Genomic DNA, 19,299 nt, shown 5'->3' on the forward strand with positions numbered 1-19,299 from the left:
GGGAAGAAAGTTTTTTTTTTTTCTGAACAAAGAAAAACAAGTAATCATGTTGCTATCTGCTATTCCTTTTTCCCCGAATCCATGCTCAATAAACTTTTCAACCTCCAACATCTATCATAGTAGCTACCACTCGTTTTCTTTGGTGTGCTGCTAATTGATTCAATGTAGAATTTAAGGGCCACGAACAGTTCTGTAAGATACTATTCAGAGCAAGACTAGAACAGTTAATCTTGATCCATTGCGAATGAGCGGATTCTGTGATTACACATTTTACCATTGACACCTGCCAAAGTATAAGGCAACAATTTCAACAGATTAAAAGCTCTACTAATCCACTCCTAAAGCGTATCTGAAGATTTGAATGTTTCGCTGATCCTCTCATCTTATCCTCTCTCTGGAAATGGTTGTCATGAATTTCAAAGCTCTCCTCTCACCCATCTCCTGGAGGAAGCGGTGTTTCTGGTAGCTGAGGTTGGCCTCAAACTGCTCCTCCGCCTTGCGCTGCTGACTCCACATCTTCTTCTGCAGCTCCAGAAAGTACTCCTGCTTGGTCTGGTAGTCCTTCAGCTCCGCCAGGGTCCGTTGCAGGGACCTGTGGCAGGTGAGATAATGATGATGATTGTGGTGGTGGTGATGGTGATGGTGGTGATGGTGATGATGATGATGATGATGGTGATGATAGTGGTGGTGATGATGATGATGATGGTGATGATGATGAAGGTGATAATTGTGATGGTGGTGGTGATTGTGATGATCATGGTTGTGGTAATAATGGTGATGATGATGATGGTGATGATGGTGGTGGTGATGATGATGGTGAATGGTGGTGGTGGTGATGATGATGGTGATGATGGTGATGGTGATGGGCATGTTGGTAATGGTGATGGTGATGATGGTGATGAGGATGATGATGATAATGGTGATGATAGTGAAGATGGTAATGATGGTGATGATGATGATGGTGATAATGGTGGTGATGGTGATGGTGAAGGTTATGGTAATGGTGATGGTGATGGTGATGGTGATGGTGATGGTGATGGTGATGGTGATGGTGATGGTGATGGTGATGGTGGTGATGATGATGGTGATGGTAGTGATGATGATGGTGTTGATGTTCGTGATGATGATGGTGGTGATGATAATGGTGGTGATGATGGTGATGGTGGTGGTGATCGTGATGACGATGATGACGGTGGTGATGATGTTGATGGTGGTGGTGATGATGATGATGATGATAAAGATGTTGATGATGGTGATGGTGATGATGATTAGTAGGACAAATGAGGAAGAGGGAAGGGATAATGATGAAGCTTTTGACATTGATAGAATCAAACTTGGAAGAGGCTAAGGTGCTTAAGTATAATTATCATCAAGAAACCATAAAATTGAAGGAACTTGCTGAAGACAAATGCCTGTTTGGCTGCATGTTCCTATAGGCAGACTGTACATGACACATTAAAAGAGAAATTGTTTGAACAGCTGTGAGTGAGAAGCTATTGAAAAACTTACGAGTGTTGAGCCTCGAGGGCGCCCTCCAGCTTCTGGTGACACTTGACTGCATGTTGTCGCTTTTCTGCGGCCCCCAGGGCTGGGTTGATCCTAGCTGTGTGTCCAAAACACTCGCTAGAGCGGTTGTATTCTCCGATGGCCTGGAAGGTAGGGATACCGAAACCACATTCACTGGGCTACAGGCCTATATATGAATACCGTATGTGCTATATATCTAAACAAGTCTTAGTTTTCATTGCAACTGATTGACTAATTGCCCTGCATCAACATAAATAAGCACCAAATTCATCAGTGTCAAAGGGTGTGTACAGTTCTGGTCGAGGTGAGGATTTAGCTTATAACGTTTTGCACGAAATTCAGAACCACTCCATGAGATGTCAAAGAGCATGCAATTCTAAGGGGTATCTTAAAGGTTATTTGATGAAAATCGGTTTTGAAATGGCTGAGATATCCGAAAACAAGGTGAAACAAAGAGATCCTAAAAAAAGGCGTGGCCTGTCGCCTTTTATCATTACGCTATTGTATCACTTTTTTTGATAACTCAGCCATTTGAAAACCAATTTTCATCAAATAAACGTTGAATCCTTCTTAAAATTACACGCTCTTTCATATTTCATAAGAGGTTTCTCATTATCTCACTTAGGAATGTTCAAAACATGAATTCCCACCTCAGCCAGAACTGTACAGTCCCTTTAAAACACTGATCAATTCGGTGTTTGCTCTGACTGTCTAATTGTACACAACATTTTTTTAAAATCTTATTATATATTAGATGGGGCTTGCCGGACACAGGGAAAGGGGACTATATTCTCACAGAACTCACAGCATAGATGTTGCCCAAGGTGAAGTAAACGATGTCGATGTCGTCTTCAACTTCGAGAGCAGCTTGGGCCAGGATGGCAGCGTCGTTGGAGAGATGACCACGATGAAGGACGTTGGCGATATTCATCAGCGCAACATTCTTGTGGATCCTGAATGAAATTTGACAGAGAGAGAAATCAGGCAGAACTATGATATTATGTAGTCACTGTGCTGAATGTAGATAATTACGGTATCATATTGTTTTTCATCTACATGTACACCGATTGCACACAATTCAGCCCCATGGCTGCTATATACCAGTTTTGATCGATCAGAAAAACCAATATCTATCTATCTATCTATCTATCTATCTATCTATCTACCTATCTATGTTTATGTCACCAATACAAGTCGTTCATTCAAAGATATCAAAAGTCTCTTTTCATGTTTCACTGTAGAATATTTGAAAATTTTAAAGTTTTACCTGTTTACAGGGAACAGAAAATAGGTCACAACCACATATGCAGATTAAGCCTCTAAGTGTCAAGACACGTTTCTTAAATGGCCAAATTCTGTTATCAGTATTCACTACTGTACACACCAAATATTTCATGAGGTTTTCATTTTCGCGAGTCAGATGCTATTCGTGAAATTAAAGACACACAAAAATCTTGACTACGATCCCGATATATGAATGTGACGTACACGCATGCATTTCTCCATTTAGTATACATGACTCGATGATCGCAAATTTAATCACTCCCGAAATCATCGGGATGTCCCGATTCGCGAATATTTAGACTCACTAAATATATGCCGTATACAGTAATTCATCCCCAAACTTGACCTAGTATATTAAAGATTGATTTCATAGCAAATCCACTGTGGTGTAGCAAAGTGCCTTTGTTCATAATTCGCATTATGGGGATTAGGGAAACTCTATTCATTGACTATTACTCACAACATAACATTTCTTTAAAAGTGGTTACCAAACATCTATTTCTGGTGGTCATGGGCCACTGCTAGTGTTGAGCCTTGTATAGGTATATACTGGTACACAGAGGCAGATACACATCATATTGACGGAATAATTTTTAGGATTGGAGGAAATTCTATGACGACATGAATCTGAATGTAGTGTATTTGTACAATGTTGTGTATTTTCTCTGATGGTTTATATGGTTTTTATGAAGTATTGAATAAATAAATCCAATCCAAACAGGGTAACCAGAAAAAGGAAATAACAAAAAATGATACGTACGGTGGAGAAAAATGAAGCGCCCTCCTTGAGCATTCAATGACCTGCTCTGGGTGACCCTTAACCCTCCAGTAGTAAGCCGCCAGGTTGAAGAGGACCCACGAGGTCTTGTTCTGGACGAATCCACCGGATGTGATAGGGAGACATCAAGTTAGTATTAAAACAAACATATTCTGATATCACTGTGCAAACACACCGCAGATTACATAATCCGGCTCGTTCGTGGCCAAGGAAGAGCAAACATGTGGTTTAGGAAGATCACATATGTTTCATGTGTGTTTTATTTCCACTAGATGTAAGAAATAAAAGCAAAAAAAAAAAATGTGTGATCTAAGGCACTGGAAAACAAGTTGACCCCATTCCCATTCAATGACTCATCAGAGAGATACAAGATTGCATTTTTGTCATGACAACAGACACTAAAGATAGTCAACCTCCGAAGACAAATCCTTTGAACGTCTGAAGATAATTATCTTATGACGTCAGACTGGTATGCCTCAGGCTACCATACATTTCCAGTTCTGTTCCATCCAGTTTATATGAGACATTAAAAATTACAATTGTATGTTGATAAATGTGTACAATGTTTGTTTTCTTTTTTTTTTACGTACAGTATATATTTCGAGAATGAGGATGTCATGGACATTTTCACTAGATATTGTTTTCGCGAATTGACACAAAGCTGTCGTAAGTGCACTATTATACCAGCACATGGGCGACATTTTTGTGTGTTGTTAAATTTGCAGTCCAACAGTGATTTGCGAAATTCGTGAAAATTAAACCCTCGCGGAAATAACAGCTTGTACATTATCTAGATGACGAGGATCATGACACTGTACACTTTCATAGGGAAATCTATTTCAGGATATACACCATAGTACAATTGTAAGTCATATTTCTACCAACAGTAAAGAATTCTACAGTTGTACAAACCTTGCCTGACATTTTCTCTTCCTTTCCTTTCGCATCGTGAAGTTAACTCATCAATTTTCTAATTTCCACTTGCCTTAAAGACAAAAGCACTTGCCCCAAAACAGTGCTAATGCAATAATTGATTTGGGGAGGCTCTGATTTTCATATCAATGTCAAAATTGTACTTGCAGAAATGAGCAAATAACTGTAGCACTTTTAAAATTGCACTTGCCCAGCATACAATTTCACTTGCCCTAGGCCAGAGGGCAAGAGCTGATGTCAAGCAATGGTATATCAACCCATCGAGGACAAGTCGGGAATATACTCGGGCAAGAGTCTATGGGAAGTGCGTGTTGTAGCAAAATCAGCCCGTCCTCAACAGGTTAAGTTATTAGAACATGAAGTTTCTGAATTGCCAAGCAATCACATGATCACCACGTACGGCGTACTGCTGTTTGTTGGTTGACAAGCTCAAAATGTTGGCACTCACCTTCGTCATAGCCTTATAGATCATGTGACCCCCATTCTCCAAGCTCCCGATAGTAGGCAGTAGGTACATGAGCTCTGGTTCCGGAAAGCTGCTGATATTGTGGCGCTCTTGAATAGACTGGAGGACACAGAAGTGAGATGTGTTCAGCTTGAGCTTTGTGGGTGACTTTTCTCATAACTGCACTAACAAAAAGTACGTTTCACTCTAGGAATTTCTCTCTCCCTAATAAAAAAAAAATGGCAAAAAAAAGTTAATGTAGAGCATATATATTCTGATCATGTGTAATATATAGTCACAAAATGGATATCTGTAATTAATTGGAATTTTCATAACGCAGATTAGCCAGTGTAATAGGTCTGTCTCTGACAGTAGCCACACAGCCCATATCATAATTTGCAAATCATATCAACATGGACATCATTTAACATCGAATATAAAATCAGTCTTGTTACAACAAAAAAATTAATTTGTGATGCAAATTGACACAGTATATCTTAAGAGATCTGAGAGTACATGTATGTATTGATGGTTTTTATTCTGTATCACTATTTTATTCACAACTCCTTCCAGGTAGCCTCTCTTTTACTTTACCACAGTTCCCCCCCCCCCCCCCCCCCCTTCATAAGATCTTTGGTCCAAGGTCTGATACATACCTTAACGTGGTCATACGCAAATATACTGAAGGGTAATTCATACGCTCGGGAACAGTTTGGCTGGCGAAATTTCTTTACCTCCCCATTCTTTGTTTTCAAATAATCCATGGGACTGCAAAAATAGAAATAACAAATAGACAAAATCAAGATGAGATTCCAACACACATTGGTTTGCCATTCCTTCTTCCTCTTTAGATTCAAATCACATTTAATCATATAAATCTCTATTCAACTCTTTCATAGCTAGAAATAAGATCATGATAATGATGATAATAATGATGATGATGACGGTGATGATAATACTACTACTACTTATAATGATAATAAGAATGATAGCAACAACAACAACAACAACAACAACAACAACAACAATAATAATAATAATAATAATAATAATAATAATAATAATAATAATAATAATAATAATAATAATAATAATAATAATAATAATAATAAGGGCAATTCCACGGTAACTGACGTTACGCGTAAGGATTTTCATAAAATTGTTTATGTTGTAGTTTTGTGAATGAAAGTACCCGGGGCTTGTAATGAGCATTGATGAATGAGTTCATGAGAATGAAGAAATGGGTGGAAAGTTTTTCTCTCAAACTGCATTTCTTATCACATAGCAAGTGAAAATGTGTCGGTAACTGACGTTACGGAAAAAGGACATGGGAAATTATGGTGTAGATTTAAATGGAAATATCTCATGTCCCTGACTTCTAAACTTTATGTGTTTAATATGGCAATACACCTAGGTTCTTAGGAACAGGTGTGCAAAATAATGTGCACTTTAGATATTTCCTTTTAGCACCATGCCAATTTCAGTGAAGGCATGACGGTAACTGACGTTACGTAACTGACGTTACGCTTACATTTGCCATAGGGTTTACACACGGAAAATCATGATTAGGAATAGTTTTGTGATATTTTATAATTCTGACCTTTCAGAGTGATTTGTTTGATATGGAATCATACCTTGGTTCATCAATTACAAATACCCAAATGAAATGAAACATAAGTCCATTTTCTTTATGTTTTATGAAAACTTAAAGGTAAACATGTCAGTAACTGACGTTACGTAACTGACGTTACACATACTTTTGCTATGGGGTTTACAAAGAACTAATTTATTTAACAGGTTATTATACTGCTGCAGTATACCAGTAACAATCCCAGGCATTTACTTAGCAACAAATTAAAACAATATCTAAAGACAAAAATGGGGTGGGGCCCTTAGGGTGCAAGTTCCCCCCCCCCCCCCCCCCCCCATGCCATAGCACAGTTGAGTAAAAATAATGTAAATGCACATGAAAGGATATTTCTTGACATTTGTCTTAAGACTGAATGCTTATTCAACAGGTATGATACACAGAGCCATTTAGATTCATCAGTTCAAAGTATAAATATTGACATAACTAAGGGGTTTTTTGTTTTGTTTTTGTTTTGTTTTTGATGAACAGGAAAGTTTCTATCTAGAGTACCCCATCCATAATGCCCTGCAGTACTACACAAAACACAGATGTTTTTGTGTGTGATAAAAAATATCTTTCAGGTCATGGGGAAAAAACACATGTATACAAATAAAACTATTCATAAATATACATGAAATCTACTGTGATATATTCTTTCTTCTTTTCTTTATTTTACTCCTCCCTCAAGGCATTGTTAGGGCCACAAATAAAAACAAATGATCTCCATTATCAATAATGATTTCAATGAATTGTGTGACACCTTTAATATTTTTTTCTGTGAAGAAGAAACATGCTTTTTTGGGCATTATTTGTTTATTCCTTGCTTGAAGGAATGTAATTGTTTTTCTTTTCCTTTTCACTGGTATATCAAGGCTTGCAAATACATCCCAGATACCAAGAAATAGGACTTTGCACCAAAAGAATTCTAAGATCAATATAAACGGATCTTCCTGTTCATAATTACCATGTATTACAAAAATGTCCCTGCATGAATGAAATAAAGTAATCAACAAAAATGAACAGTTTTTTATTTTACCCTAGAATCACCTCTCACTTTGAGCAACATCAGTGTTAGTTTCAAACAGTAATGACAGTACATGCCTTATGTCAGGCCTGCTTATGTACCACTTCAAGATGTGCCATATTAACTAAACCACACATTTAAGTGCAAGCGAAGAAATATATCTGTTCCTGCATTTGCCTTGAGGTAGAAACTCCACTAAGCTTCCAGAAAAAAAAAGAAAAATGCTTGCAAAAGTAGTCATTAGTAAAGATTATAAAAGTGTTGGTATACAGCTGTACACAAGATTTTTAATAGAAAAAGGTGGTTACCATGCAACCACATCATTGATTAGGCCTACAAATTTGGTAGCTTTATCATCTCGTAGGACAGTGAGTACTGTATAGTGATTTGAGTGCATTATTACTTGCATGTGGTAAACCTAAACTTCCAGATGATTTAACCTTAAACTTGTGCTGAACCGAAAATCAAAAGCTCAAGCACCCCCCACAAAAAAAAAAGATAAATAAATAAATAAGATAAAGTGAAAAAAAAAATGTATCCATGGACATACAGTGTACTGTACCATGGTGATGACATCATTCCCTATCAAAGGGATTGCTGCTCTTTGTTGATAACCTTTGACTTCCCAGATGTATTGAAATGGCCTAAAGTCAAAAAATTTGCCGAAGTTATAATTACTGTCATGGTAACTGACGTTACATACTGGTATATGACGTTCGGTAACTGACGTTACACATTTTGATGTGTTCATTTGACTCTCCAGTTTGCCAAGTATCCTTATTTTCTGGTATTGAAAGGAAGGCATATGGGCATACATTAGAAATCCTAAGTTACATCATACAGCTCACTTTCTTTGATGAATAAAGTTAAAAATTCCTTGTTTTTGGTAACTGACGTTACATCCATCATTGTCAAACTAATAAAGAGTTTCTATCAAATTCTTTAAAGCAACCAGCTTTTTCTTTCTATCATGTGATAAAAGACTTGTCTGGTAACTGCATGCATATAAAAGATTGTTGTTTAGAGTATGGTACTAGTAAACTGGATATACAGAGGGTAAATTATGTGACAATACACTCTTTCTTACCATTGAGTTATAGGCATATTTTGGCAGCCATTTTGAAAATCAAAATGGCCACTTTTATTGAAAAACATAATGATTCTTAAAACTTCAACTCAAGTATTGTCTGAAAATGTATGGTGTTTGAAACAAATATGATTTTGAATTTTTGGCATCTGTGTCCTACATACCGTGGAATTGCCCATAATAATAATAATAATAATAATAAATGTCCCTTATGAGAATAAATAAAAATATATACACATATAATATCTTATTTCATATGATTACAGCACTGGGTTCCTATGTAAAACAATAGTACACATACTACTTACTAATACTAGACTTTTCAAGTGACACCTTACACTCAATTTGAAGTCTAATATTCACTATTAATATGACTTGACCTTGCAAACCAAACTAATGCCCCTGTGTATGCTATGAAACTCATATTGCACCATGAGTTACAAATAGACCAGAGTATATTGGGAATTGAAGATCCTGTAAATTGCACACTAAAAAATTTCACTTGCTCTGAAAAACAATTAGTATGTACACAATATAACAAACATAAGAAAAAACTAGAAATGTCGCTATGGCGACTGATGCCTCCGCCATAATGCATTATTCTCCCAATAGGTGTATAGTACAATGTCTTCACAATGTGTAATGACAGTTTCACATAACTGGCAGAAATATCTGGAATGTTCACTTTCCACGAACTGGGTTTGCTATAGGGCAAGTCCAAGATAAGGTCCCCCCAGAAGGCAAAATTTCATCTTTGCTCAATATTGACATGTTTGGTATCATTTTGAAGCTTATGAGTTGAAGTTTTGATTTCCATGGAGGAAAAAATTATATTACGTAAATTTATGCAAATTTCAAGGGCTTCATTTGCATAAATGTGAAACACAGCGTTACGTATGGGACATTTATAAAAATTCATATCAATTCAAAGGAAAGCAAATGATATTTGATTAATATGTGGACAAAAGAAGTTCATCAAATAGTTTAACTTGGTATGAAAATTTAGGGATTATGCAAATGATTATGCAAATTAGCTCGTGTCCTATCATGAGATGTCCCATACGTAACAAATTGAGGTCATTTTTTAAGGTTTTTTCTGAAATTGCTAAGGTTATATTAATGCCCTTTTGGAAAGTTCTAATTTATCGTTTAGAGAAATTAACTACCATAGAAAAAAGAAAAAACAGTAAAAGGAATATTTTTTATTAGGCATTGAAATAATGTTACGTATGGGACAAATGCGTTACGTATGGGACATCCTCATACATAATGCATGTGAATGCATGTAGCTAGCTGTGAAGGTCTCTCAGTACACAAATGGTAAATCATCCTGAAGAAAGCATCCCAACATTGTAGCTACTTTTTGAGTTATAGACACTTTAAACAATACATGTATTTGACTGAACAATTTTCAGAAAGGGGGGAGGGGAAAATGGCAAAATACACAATGAAAAATCAGCATTAAAGGGATGGTATAGTTTTTTGTAGAAATGGGGATTCAGTTTTCAACATTTAATGAGATGATTGGAAACCAATTATATGAATTACTAAAGAGCATACAATCCTAAGACTAGAGGAATTCAAAGTTTAGTGATGGAGATCCAATTTGAAATGGTTGTGATATAAATATTAAAAAAGAATATAAAGTAAAATGATTTTTTTTTTTCATTGCAAGTGATACACGAATTGTCCTTTAATATTCAGGTTTCAATAATAGCCACGACAAAATTCATGGGTATACATACTGAGGTGTGACTCGAATCAATGACCTGATTGCTAGACAGACATCATATATCTACTCGATCACAGGGGTTCCACGCAGCAGGTATTGCTTATTTATGAAAATTAATATTTCTTGTGTCAAGTTGTTTTTTTATTGAAACGAAATGGCAAACTGCCCTTCATCAATGGAAGTAAACACTCTAAACTATTCAATTTTTCAGTAGTAACTATCCTGATAAAAATAGGGCATACATACTCAAGTTGGTCATAAAAATATAGAATATGATTAAATATGATTATGATGGTAAATATTTGGGGAATATTGTTCCCTTGTCAATCTGGATCAGTACTTGAGTAACTTCAACTGATTCCATTTCAATAATTATGCAAAAATTTGTTTATGGGCATTTTGCAAAATTATTTTGCTAAATACCCATAAACATGTCTCTCCACACACTAAACGAATGGGGGACAAAGGGCATGCATTCGTGTACTCAGGTTGGTCATAGAAATATAAAAATATGATTGAATATGATTAGGATGGTGAATATTTGGGGAATATTGTTTCCTTGACAATCTGGATCAGTATTTGAGTAGTTTCAACTGATTTTACTTCAATAATGCAAAATACCCATAAACATGGTTCTTCACACACTAAATGAATGGGGGACAAACTGTCCCATACGTAACTGTCCCATACGTAACACGTCATGTCTGTCTTTAATTAGAACCTGTAATTAGAGCTTTTTGCCTAATGACACGAAACTTACCTGTGATAATCTTGAGTGTTGTGACTTTCATCACAGTGAGTTACAAGTTGTAGAATGAAATACTTTCAGAGAGTTTTGAGGTTGACAAAAATGTTCAAAAAAACAATATTTTTCTGGTCCCATACGTAACGGCACATATTTTCTCTTCTAGAATATAATTGTGAAGGTAATTTTTCTCCATTTTTTGCATGATTATACTTCTCCTAGATATCAATCACCATGATAAAGTTTAATATGATCAAAAGCCATTAACACAATTTTTCAGGTCATAAAAGTCTCTGAATGTCCCATACGTAACGCGCGTGTTATCTTGGACTTGCCCTATAATTGTCTATTAAAGAGTGCAGGTACGCATATTTGGGGAATTGAAAATTTTTACTTGACTTCTGACCGATCTTATTATAAGTTTATGCATTGAGTATAATTTTCAAGGTATGAAGAAAGAGTATAATTACAGTACAAAATATATCTTCTTCTTTTTTTTTTTGCATTTAAACCTGACCTTTGACCCTTAACATTTTACCTTTGACCTTCTCTGGCTGGAAATTTCCAAGAGAATCTCCATTAAAGGACAAGTTCACCTTCATAAACATAAGGTTTGAGAGAAAGTAGCAACATTAGTAGAACACATCATTGAAAGTTTGAGGAAAATCAGACAATCCGTTCAAAAGTTATGAATTTTTGAAGTTTTTGTGCAGTAACCGCTGGATGAGAAGACTACTGCAGTGTACGATGTCACATGCGTACAACAATATAAGGAAAATATAAAGAGAATTTTACAAAATTCCATCTTTTGAAAAAAGTACACATTCCCCTGACTCGTTACCGACAAATGTTATGGGTAATAATATTCCCCCTGCCTTTAGAAAGAGGCAAGTCAAGTGCTCTTTTATTATGCGAAAAAAAGTGAAAATATGTTGAATTTTCTTATACATTTTCTTTATACTGTTGTACGCAAATGACTCACAAGCTGTAGTAGTCTCCTCATCCAGCGGTTCCAACACAAAAATTCTAAAAATTCATACATTTTGCATCGATTGTCCAATTTTCCTCAAACTTTCACTGATGTGTTCTACTAATATTGTTGCAATCTCTCAATCCTTATGTTTATGAAGGTGAACTTGTCCTTTAAGTAATACATGTACATTTATATCAAATTTTAAAACTAATAATGCAATCATTGCATATACTAGTATATGAGGAAAATAGTAACATTTTGAGGAGTTGAACTTGACCTTTGACCCCTTGACTATTGACCCATGACCCCTAAATTCCCTAGATAATCCCTGCCAGTCAGTACACGCATATGTACCAAGTTCCATGAAGATACATTGAACTATTTGCGAGAAAAGTGATATTGCAACATTTTCACCTAACCTTTGACCTTTTGACCTTTGACCTTATGACATGAAACTCTCTCTGGAGAATCTTTACGCAGTAGTACATGTCTACACAAAGTTTCAAGAAAATACTTGTGGGCATTGCACAGATATGGGGGAAATAGCAACATTTTTAGCATTTGACCTTGACCTTTTGACCTTTGACCTCTTGCCAATGTCACTAAAATCTACTCAACTAATTGTCCCATCATACATCATCCTTGGACCAAGTTTGGTGAAAGCTGCTTCATCCAGTTTTGAGTTATCAAGTAAACAAATAAATTTTAGGATTTGACCTTGATCTTTGACCTTTGACCTCTGTCCGATTTCACTGAAAAACTAATACATTTTGCATCGATTGTCCAATTTTCCTCAAACTTTCACTGATGTGTTCTACTAATATTGTTGCAATCTCTCAATCCTTATGTTTATGAAGGTGAACTTGTCCTTTAAGTAATACATGTACATTTATATCAAATTTTAAAACTAATAATGCAATCATTGCATATACTAGTATATGAGGAAAATAGTAACATTTTGAGGAGTTGAACTTGACCTTTGACCCCCTGACTATTGACCCATGACCCCTAAATTCCCTAGATAATCCCTGCCAGTCAGTACATGCATATGTACCAAGTTCCATGAAGATACATTGAACTATTTGCGAGAAAAGTGATATTGCAACATTTTCACCTAACCTTTGACCTTTTGACCTTTGACCTTATGACATGAAACTCTCTCTGGAGAATCTTTACGCAGTAGTACATGTCTACACAAAGTTTCAAGAAAATACTTGTGGGCATTGCACAGATATGGGGGAAATAGCAACATTTTTAGCATTTGACCTTGACCTTTTGACCTTTGACCTCTTGCCAATGTCACTAAAATCTACTCAACTAATTGTCCCATCATACATCATCCTTGGACCAAGTTTGGTGAAAGCTGCTTCATCCAGTTTTGAGTTATCAAGTAAACAAATAAATTTTAGGATTTGACCTTGATCTTTGACCTTTGACTTCTGTCCGATTTCACTGAAAAACTAATCAAGTAATTGTCCTATCATACATCATCCCCCAAGAAAGTTTGGTGAAATTTGCTCCATCCAGTCTTGAGTTATCGCGTAAACAGATACAATTTCATGATTTGACCTTGACCTTTGACCTTTGACCTTTAGCCTATTTCACCCAAAATCTAATCAAATCATTGCCCCATCATACTTCATACTTGGACCAAGTTTGGTAAAATTCCATTAAATATTACTCAAGTTATCGCGTAAACGAAAGCGGACGGACGTACGTACGGACGTACGGACGTACGGACGGACGGACGGACGGACAACCCGAAAACATAATGCCTCCGGCACCACTTCGTGGCGGAGGCATAAAAATATCCCCATTTGTGACAATCGTGCCCAATGCAGCACATACCATATCGATAGTGGCTCTGAGGGAAATGCATAATTACAAGCCTGCTTTTTAGCTTCTTGTCCATTTTCAACATTATTGATTTCAGCGAATATAACGTATCACACATTTGGCTTCACAACCTACACTGTATTGTGTGATTATATTATTATTAGATATATATTTAAAATATATTTCACCATGTATATCATTTTCTTCTTTGAATTTAGCATGACATGTTTTGTACATCTAAATTCTTGTTTGTAAGTAAAAATGATAAATGAAAATGAAACTGAGATGAAATAAGCCATGCATATTACAAATTATGACAATGACCACTCACTTGATCCCTTTCTGTTCCAGGGAGAGGGCAGTACTGATGTACAATTCAAATTCAGACAGCGGACGTCCGGCTGCCACACAGTCCTCGTCGGTCTCCAGGAAGCGCTGCTCGAGGTCAGTATCCTTGTCCTCGTTGGCTTCGATGTCGGCCTTCTGGACGCGGAGGTCCTCCTCGAGGTCGCTGACCTCCTTAGAGCGCTTCTCTTGGTTTAGGATTGCGATGAGGTTGTAGGGCTCCCTCATGTTGAACACGGAGTCCAACTATGGGGGTGGGGTGGGGAGGGTCAACCAATGACATGACAATGTTCTGAATGTTGTCACAACAGCTAATTCCCTTGGATATTCCCTCTCTCACAAGTTATTACAATTCTGCTCAAATGTTAAAAAAGTACTATTACCAATGTGACTAGAATAGTTCTAATCAATATCTAGGACCTACATAGTACACAACAAGTTTGTTTTCGAGTTTGACTCTGCTTTGCTTCTATGAGTAAATTTAACATCTGTTGACAGAGTATTGTCATTGAACAGAATAGACAAAAAGACTGTTTAAAGCTTATATGGGCATTTCCGTGAGTTGTGCGACATGACCACCAAAATTTTACCCGCATATTTCAGGACAACTGATAATCTTACTTTGTTAGCCATAGTTTGAAGTGTGTGAAACCTACTTTACCTTTAAGAAAAGTTCCCTTTTTTGCATTTTTATACCTTTTGAAACCAGAAAGCATTTTTTGACCTAAAAATCCCTAAAAATGCATTTTTGTTGCTCTTTGTGATTATTGTTTATATTTGAGGCTCAAATCAAACTTTGTTTGGTTTTACAAGTCAAAAATATATTAATCTAGCAGTAAATAAAGTGGAGACCTCGATATAAGATATGTACTTCGGACACCAGCGTGCTCTTACATAGCTCGAGAAGCTGCTGTAACGTGAGTTACCGAAACAAGAACTTTTTAACCTAGCAATTTTACTATGCCCAGCTGAGACATGGTATTTTGGATTATCAAATAAGTATGCAGCACACATCCAAGAAATATGATGGGACTTATAGTCTATGCTTCAAATTCTCATAACAGAGGTCTTAAAATTGTAACGTGAGTTACCATGTAACGTGAGTTACCACAATGTAACGTGAGTTACCGACATGATTTTTCTTTAATACCAAGAAATGATATGAAGGTTGTGATTGTAAGTAACCAATGAGTGCATGATTACTGAACTCTTGTATTAAGATTCTATTTCCAGTAGATTGTTATTCTCTTGGTCTCTCTGTATCACTAAACCAACTGGTCTAATATACAATGTATTAATTACACATGTTCATCACATGTAAACTTCTGAAAGAAACTGTTCCATATTTACTATTTAATATTACAGTGCATGTATACTGATCTGTTACGAAAGTCGTTAAGACATTTCTTCTAAAGCTGAATGGACCTTGTTCCAGCAAATTATCAAAATTTTGTGATAATGTTCTATTAATAGCCTCCTGATTGGGATAATCACTGCATGATTACTCTTGAAAAGTTCTTGTTTTTGTAATTCAAGTGATTACTATTTGACATTTCATAGTTTATACCTACCTGTATAGACCAAAGCCATTGTTTATGAGGCTGAAACATTTACATGTATGAACAGAATTTTAAGATTGGAGCTCGCTTCCTGCTGTTTTTTCTGAGATTTTTGAGAACTGTACATTGTGAATTTGGCACGCTTTATGTGTTTTAATAATACTATTCTACTATGAGGTTTTAGCTATATTGTTGCAAAATCCTACAATGAAACTTTTCCATGTTTACTATAATTTACTTTACATGCTGATCTATTACCAAAAACTCGTTGAATGTGAACCTCATTATCAGACATTTTCTTTAAGAGCTGGACAGTCACGTACCTTAAAGCAAACTATCAACATTTTGTGATATTAATAGTTAGCCTCCTGATCACAATTCACTATTCATGTTTTTCATTGGGATTTACTGCTTCAGTCTGCTTGATTACTCTAGAAAATACTGGTATACTTTTTACATGTATGTACAATTTAAATAATGGCTACTCAACATTTCATAGACCAAAGCCATTGTTTTTTAAGGCTTAAACATTTATGAACATGTTTTATAAACTGATCAATACTGGTAGCAGATAACTAAAATTTATCTGCAGTTTCTGTAATTCAAGTCTAATTTCTGTACCAGTTTAGTATAAGAATTTGTAAACAAATCAAACATACAAACAATTGATTATTGAGTACTTCAAACAATTATCAAATAATTGGAATATAAATTGCATTGTTTAAAAGTTAAAAGATTTATTGAAATATTGATTTCTGAACCTTTAAACTCTCCACAGACTACAGGAATGTACAGGTCTCTAGTCTCGTGACTCAGTGTATTAAATGGAATAGTTTATGGATGACTTGTTCTATCTAGATAGCCTGAAATCCATTTAAATCTAATAAAATAAAAAAACAAATCAAATTCTCAATTACTAAATCCTCAATTTCTGATGCATTTTTTAATTGGAAAAGAGTGTAATTTAATGAAATAGACTCTGTTTCATATCATTTTGTTGAAAAATACAATTTTTGTCTCAGTACAAATGAAAGCTTGGAAAACGACTCAATTAAAAATGAAATTTATCTTCAAGTTGGTATTCTAAATGTAAAGTTTCCTGCCTTTTGGTAATCTCATGGATAAAATGGGATTAATTACTGTCAGATCAATGTTCAAATCAATTTAGATTCTTTATTCATGGAGTTTGTTTGTGAAAAAAAGTTGTCTTGGTAAGTTTTCTTTGGATTATTAAGACAAAAAATCGTCTTGTGATCATGTGGACAAACTGTAACGTGAGTTACCGTAACGTGAGTTACCGCTTCACATGACGATACCTGGAGAATGTAAGACAATTTGAATTTTTACCATACTCGGTGATGTATGTTGTTAGTCCATGACTTTGACACAATAGACTTTAAAGTCTCTCTGTTTCTTGTTTGAGGAAACTTTTGAATATAAGACATGCCAAATTTTTGCATGTCCAAATTATGTAACGTGAGTTACCGACATTTGTAGTGTTTTTTCTCATAGTTCTCATAAGAGTCTGTGGATGTAATGTTGCTGTGAGGTAGGATGGAGGTGCATGATACTCATTCACATATATAGTAACTCATATCACTAATTAGGTTTTAAGGATATTGATCTCAACGACCTAATCTTGAGTTCAAAATGTAACGTGAGTTACCGTGGAAATGCCCACATATCTATTCTAAAGAAACAAACCAACAACATTAATTCATATTTCTTTAGTATAATAAAATAAGACAAGTAGAAAACATAAACATTCCAATTTGTTGACTAATATCATGTGTATTAACATGATTAGATGGTGAAAATAATAATCATAATGAATTTGATAATAATGTCAGACAAGATGATTAGTGGGTTCCAGTCAACAATGGTCAAGTAGAGTTCTACTACTAGTACAAATGTACTACTAACTACTATACTAGTCTAGTCTAGATGATGTTGTGTATTAAATAATACAATCTGACAATGAGGGCATGTAAAATACAACTTGTATCGAGTTGTTAAAGTACAAGTAGAATCACCACCACAGGCACTAACGTATGCACAGCCCTGTCGCTGTACACAAGAGACGTGAGTAATTCGTGAAATTTGTAATAAGAATGCAGACATTTTGGCTCAACATCAACAGTTGCATTCAACAAATTTGTAGTTTTGTAGCTGTGTTTCGAGGCGAGGGGTCTCTGAAGATTGGGGAATCACAGTGGAGCTTGTCTGACGTCTACGTCGTGCTTTGCACGGCGTCAGGTCGGGCTATACAGACATTAGATCTAAACTGGTAAAAACATTATTATTTTTCTAGGGCATCAAATATATCTGGCATTATCGAAATAGTCCACCACTCCAGCTCCACTCACCGCCATTCATTTCATCAAGCATAGCTGGGGACTTTTTTCAACCTCCACAGTGGACCACAGACTAGATCTAGACTTTGCACATAGTGGAGACGCACACGCAGAACGAGAGGGGACCGAGGCGATATCATGATTTGGCCATATACTGGTATCTTAATTTAGAGAGTCCCTGCAGAACATGAAATATGCGAATGTAAATTTTAGCTGTATGTAGTGGTTTAGAGTGTATGCTCCTTACAGCTTGCAATGCTTCAGTGCACCAAATACAACCTCATACATTTTTAAATATATGGGACTGTACTTTGCGGCTCCGCTAACATATTGTACATCACATCAGGGATCGGCAACAAGTGGAGATGAAGAAAGTAACCTATAAACTTGTTTTGAACGCAAATATTCCGTGCAAGATAAACATACCTGCTGTGTAATCATGCCATCTTCAGTTACAACCCAGTGTGTAGTCGCTTGACAAGGAGAAAACGATAGCCAAAAGACAACCAATAGCTGTCCAACACGAAGGGAAGCAGCCATACTCACACCCCATTGATAATCATAATGCACAACATGCGATCGAACGAATGATTTGTATGTGTGTTGTGTGTACGTGTATAACTGTAGCAGTTCGGTGTTTTTTGTATGCATGCTATGCAAGCGCACGCAGTAGATGGGGGGGGGGGGGGGGGGGTTGTCAGCCTATCAAACCATAGCGCATGCTCACGTTAATTAATTGCACAAAAACTGCTCTCGGTGGCTGGGTTTTTATTTATTTAGTGTGAAGGTCTGTCACTGTCAGACAGCCTGGCTATGACCTTCGTGAATCAACAAACAATACAAACTCACCACTAAACTCACATTTACATGCAGGGCCTACTGATTATACCACACAGCTACTATTAGTAATTGAATGAGTACTATGTGTCCTTGAAGATCACGACGACAACAAAAGCAACATTTTTAGAGAAAAACAAACATTTCTTTGAAAGCAAGAGAATAGATTAAGGTGTGAATTTTCTTCTGTTTATCAGATCTCTACAAATT

At 36.0% G+C, this 19,299-nt stretch overlaps 1 protein-coding gene across 1 annotated transcript in view; it reads right to left on the reverse strand.

Moving 5' to 3' along the window:
- Window positions 1–18,800, reverse strand: part of LOC139730781 (tetratricopeptide repeat protein 17-like) — a 36,986-nt gene extending 18,186 nt beyond the window's left edge. The window contains exons 1-8 of the mRNA XM_071641644.1: window positions 18,679–18,800; window positions 14,326–14,585; window positions 5,624–5,735; window positions 4,971–5,087; window positions 3,572–3,681; window positions 2,333–2,480; window positions 1,510–1,649; window positions 435–592 (exon numbers count right to left, since the gene is read on the reverse strand). Coding sequence (XP_071497745.1) covers window positions 435–592; window positions 1,510–1,649; window positions 2,333–2,480; window positions 3,572–3,681; window positions 4,971–5,087; window positions 5,624–5,735; window positions 14,326–14,585; window positions 18,679–18,792 — 1,159 coding nt within the window. The 5' untranslated portion in view covers window positions 18,793–18,800. The remainder of the gene's footprint in view (window positions 1–434; window positions 593–1,509; window positions 1,650–2,332; window positions 2,481–3,571; window positions 3,682–4,970; window positions 5,088–5,623; window positions 5,736–14,325; window positions 14,586–18,678) is intronic.
- Window positions 18,801–19,299: the final 499 nt, after the last annotated feature.

The sequence above is a fragment of the Diadema antillarum genome, unplaced genomic scaffold, assembly GCF_040938485.1.
Source record: "Diadema antillarum isolate AM-2024a unplaced genomic scaffold, OU_Dant_1.0 seq00000335_RagTag, whole genome shotgun sequence".
Taxonomy (NCBI): Eukaryota; Metazoa; Echinodermata; class Echinoidea; order Diadematoida; family Diadematidae; genus Diadema; species Diadema antillarum.